Source organism: Salvia miltiorrhiza, unplaced genomic scaffold (assembly GCF_028751815.1).
Source record: "Salvia miltiorrhiza cultivar Shanhuang (shh) unplaced genomic scaffold, IMPLAD_Smil_shh original_scaffold_381, whole genome shotgun sequence".
NCBI lineage: Eukaryota > Viridiplantae > Streptophyta > Magnoliopsida > Lamiales > Lamiaceae > Salvia > Salvia miltiorrhiza.
In genome coordinates, this window is record NW_026651537.1 from 198,101 (window position 1) to 202,422 (window position 4,322).

Below are 4,322 nucleotides of genomic sequence, written 5' to 3' on the forward strand. Positions count from 1 at the left end.
TTAATTGTGTTAATTTGTGTACGTATGAGATATGTGGACGTCGTATGTGTGTGCGTATGTGAGTGAGAGAGAGGTTTGGGGAGAACTTTTAATTAGCAAACGACTTTTATTTTCGACTCACTTTGGCTGCACTTTACAACTAGGAATAAAGGAATATACAAAGTCGGCTACTTAGAGTCCACCATGTGGTTAATTAATTAGTTTGGTCGATAATTCTACTATAGAGTATCCTACACTAGCCATTTCTTGATAGTATTCATTTCATTCCACTTTCTAGGACTCTCTCATCTTTTCGTATAATTAATTCATAATTCTAGGTTTTTCTTTAATTATGTTTAATAAAAAACAGAATCTCCACCCAATAACTAAAAAAGATATGAAGAGTTGTTGTGGATAGAGTCGAGAACAATGAGAAAAATGAAATAGGATGAAATGATCCTATTTATTGCTTATATTAGAAGAATTAATGGATTGAAGGACTAGTTTAATTGTTTGAATACAAGGTAATGCATCATCAAATATTTGATGGAATAAACTTAAACCATTGTGATTGTGGATTGTCAGCACAAGTAGGTAAATCAGCAAGATCATCTCCAACACATAAACATTTCGTGGTCACAACTTTAGAATCTGCTGCATTCATTTCCAAGCACAAATTTGCCCCATTCTCATTCTGGGCAGCCAAATGAAGACCAGAACTCGACACAAGCTTCCACATGCTCGAACAATCCTCCGAGAGACGGGGCGCCGCCCCGTCTCCAGCCACCCCCAAGCACTGTGGACTCGCAACCAGCTTGATAGGCCCCCCATCTTGGTGTTGCTCCCATCGGCTTGCGTTTTTGCAGTTAGCCACAACTATGTCACTCCCCACAATTTGCACACAATGCCCACTCAAAGGGTGCAACATTTTATAGTATGTTGGGTTCTGCGATTTGAAATCTGAAATGCGATCTATGCTTAACAATGTTATATTTTAGATTCAACAATAGCTAAGCCAACTGGTAATAGATATTGAGTGGACTAATAAAATAGGTTGAAAATTTAAAAAAACACACTTTTTGATAAGTACAATGTTAAAAATATTCACTTTTTAATTTACCTATTTCTTTTCTTTTCAGTTGCAATTATGAAACATAGAAAAATGAATTATCCCGTCAAAAAATTGACAGATGGGATAATACATTATCCAACAGGGTAATACTCCCGTCAAACAATTGACAGATGGGATAATAATCCAATCGTATAATGTATTATCTGACATGATAATACATAATCCAATCGCATAATTGATTATCCCGATGAATAATTAATGTACTATCTCGTCAGATAATAATACATTATCTCATCGAACAATTTAAAAATGGGTAGAATGTACATATTTTTGTGAATATTAGGGTAGTTCGGAACCAAGACCTACTTCGGAACCAAGAATAGGTCTGGTTGTGAATTGCCCTTTAAAAATTAGGATTGATCGTGATTTTAGTCTTAAATTCCTCAATTAATGACAAAACAAACTTTAAGCCAAAAAGTGGCTACTTTTAAATTATTTTATAATAAAAAGTGGCTTTTTTAATATAATAACACACATATATATATCGAAAGAATATTTTTCATACCTTGATTTATTTGTTGAACAACCTGCAACCTATCAAGAAATGCAGGACTCCTGGGATGATCCCAGCTACGATCAAGAACTCCATAAAGTTCTTCAAGATCAACGGTTCCCTCTCTAAGTATATAACTGCCTTGAAAAGCCCACAAAGCCCATTCGACATCGGCCTCAGCAACAGCAGCCAATAAACAACCTATATATCTGTTGTCGCCCTCATTGTCGCCGCTTAGATTTATGCCGAATTCGCTCAGAAAAAGAGGGAAAGAGTTGTTCCCTTGGGTCAAGTAGAAGAAATTGTCGTGTGTGGATCTCGTCGCAGAGGCACACAACTGGTTAGTTTGGGTAGCCCATTGGTCGGCAGGAGTGCCGAAGGCATACCAATGCGCTTCGTACACTAATTTGTTGCTGAAACTAACCGCCAGCGGTTGGGATCTGAGGTATCCGAGGTTGCCGGCGGTGTTCAGCCCTGAGACGATGACTAGGAAATCTGGGCTTTGTGCGTGAATTGTGTTGGCTCCTTGCTGCATGTATTTGTACCAGTCTGCCTCGTTTTGTCGGTTACCTCGTAACTCATTCCTCATGCTCATACCAACAACCTTCACATCTCCACATAATGTTTTATTTCTTTATAATCATGTTATAAATCTTAGAATTGTTAATAAATTTGTCCTCAAGGGGACACAACAAAAAGATGTGTATATGTGTGTGCGCGTTGGCCAAGCGAGGGTTAACGCCTAGGGCCGAAGGTCTTGGGTTCGAGTCCCCTGTGGCGCGGCCTTTTAATTTATTTAATTAATATTATTAATTTATCAAAAAAGATGTGTATATCAGTCACAAAAAAAAATTATTAGCTAGTGACATGAGTTTTGGTAGCTAATATTCGTATCATAAAAATTAATGGTGTTTGAAAGTGTAATTATTAATGATTACTTACATAATCAAATATCACTAATTTTTATGACAATTGACACACATAATAACTATCAAGTCTCACGTTATTAGTGATTTTTTTTTGTAGTGAAGTGATAGCGTAGATTCGAGTCCACCACAATATTTAAAATTTTATTTTATTTTTATTTTTTATAAAAAAAAAACAAGAAAGATAAAAGAACATAAAAAATGAAATAGTCAGTTTTATAATTTTACCTTTGTTACCAATGAATTAACTTTATTTTACCTATAATTCTCCATTATGAAACTTTATAGTTGTTATTTTATCTATAATAAAAAAAAAGAAATACTTTTTAGTCCTAAATTCACCTTATTTTAATACAATTCACAATCACGAAATTTATTAGCCGTGAATTCACTATATTTTAATTATCTGCAATTAATCGTGAATTAAAGCTAATTCACATAAATTAAAGAGAAAACAGATGTGTAGCTATAGGAAAATGACTATTTAAATTTGTTAATTAAATTAATGCACTTACCGCAGGGTTGCCCTTATATGTGTTGGCGACCGTATCCAGGCCTTGCAGCCACTCCTCCGGGCTAAAATCGGCGTCGCCGAAGAAGCCTTGGCCGTCATCGTAGCCGCAGCACCACGAGGGGCGGCTGACGTGGTTGTCGAGCACCACCATCACCTTATTCTTCCCGAGCTCATCAACCACAGCCTTGTGAAGCTCAACCACCGTCATGTTCAGAAACTGGGGGTTGTTTTTGGCAATGCCGTCCTTGGCCGCCGACAGGTTGTATTTATCCAAGGATTCGGAGACTTTAAGGTTGCCGTAATCGGGCCTCGTGAACATGAACGTGGGCCACGTGAACCTCACGCAGTTGAAGCCCGTTTCGATTATCTTTTTCGCTGTATCGCTCACTGGCTGCTTCTCCACGCCTTCTGCGATCATTGGCTCCAAATGTGAAGGCCAATTCACGCAGGTTAGCTTCACGCGCTGCCCACTCGCGTCATCGACTATCCACCGCGACTTCGTCGATAGCGGCCATGGACTGCAGAAGGCGGCGATTTGCAGAAGCAGAAGCGCCGCCACGATGGCTTTTGGATTCCGAATTCCTGTTGCCATTTGTTATTTGTTTTTTTTTTTTTTGTTTTTTTTTTCCAAGTCATGTGATTGTGTTGGTGTTGTTCGTATTTATAGATATATATTCATATTCATTAATACAGAAAAATACATTTGCTGCTTTATAGCACGAATTTATTGCAATAAATTTCCTTATTGTTACGCATGTAAGAATAATAAATACGAACAATAAATGCATGCATAAAGTATAAAAAGAATCCGTTGCATGTCACTCATCTCCTATATATCAAACTAGTTTAAGTTTTATCTACTTTAGTTTTGTTATAGCTAGGAAATAAAACCATTTTATATTGGAATGATATGTCTGAATATATTTGATATTTGTAATATAATTTTATTTACTTATTTTTGTCACAAATATATATAGTAATATATGTTAATTATCTATACATATTTAAATTTAGTGTGTTTACTCTGTATTGAATTTCATTTAATATCAGTAGATATTCTTCACACTTACTATTAGTATTATATAACTTGCGTATTTTGCAAAGAGTCAATTTGTGGGAAAGTTATATTGAGCAATGAAACTCAATATTTGGCCACCTATTTAAAAAAACACAAATTTTGGTCTTTTATTTTTTATGTTTTAGGACTGTTTTGCCATTAATTAGGGCGAACCAGGTTCGGGTTTACGCGCGAGTTAGGTACACTTGGCACTATTAGTG

General features: G+C 36.2%; 1 protein-coding gene across 1 annotated transcript; it reads right to left on the bottom strand.

Moving 5' to 3' along the window:
- Positions 1-416: 416 nt before the first annotated feature.
- On the bottom strand, positions 417-3,685 carry LOC131004326 (glycosyl hydrolase 5 family protein-like). The gene is made up of 3 exons (XM_057930976.1): positions 3,046-3,685; positions 1,617-2,208; positions 417-939 (listed from the first exon to the last, which is right to left on the bottom strand). The coding sequence occupies exons 1-3, from the start codon at positions 3,634-3,636 to the stop codon at positions 515-517; spliced, it is 1,608 nt and encodes a 535-aa protein (XP_057786959.1). The 5' UTR covers positions 3,637-3,685; the 3' UTR covers positions 417-514.
- Between the last annotated feature and the right edge of the window lie 637 nt (positions 3,686-4,322).

Bases quoted from the DNA above. Each gene is read 5' to 3' on its own strand.
- LOC131004326 (XM_057930976.1), bottom strand. From the start codon at position 3,636: ATGGCAACAGGAATTCGGAATCCAAAAGCCATCGTGGCGGCGCTTCTG. The intron at 2,209-3,045 runs GTAAGTGCATTA...GGAGATGTGAAG, and splicing joins CATATAAGGGCAACCCTGCG to GTTGTTGGTATGAGCATGAG. The intron at 940-1,616 runs GTATGAAAAATA...ATCGCATTTCAG, and splicing joins TGTTCAACAAATAAATCAAG to ATTTCAAATCGCAGAACCCA.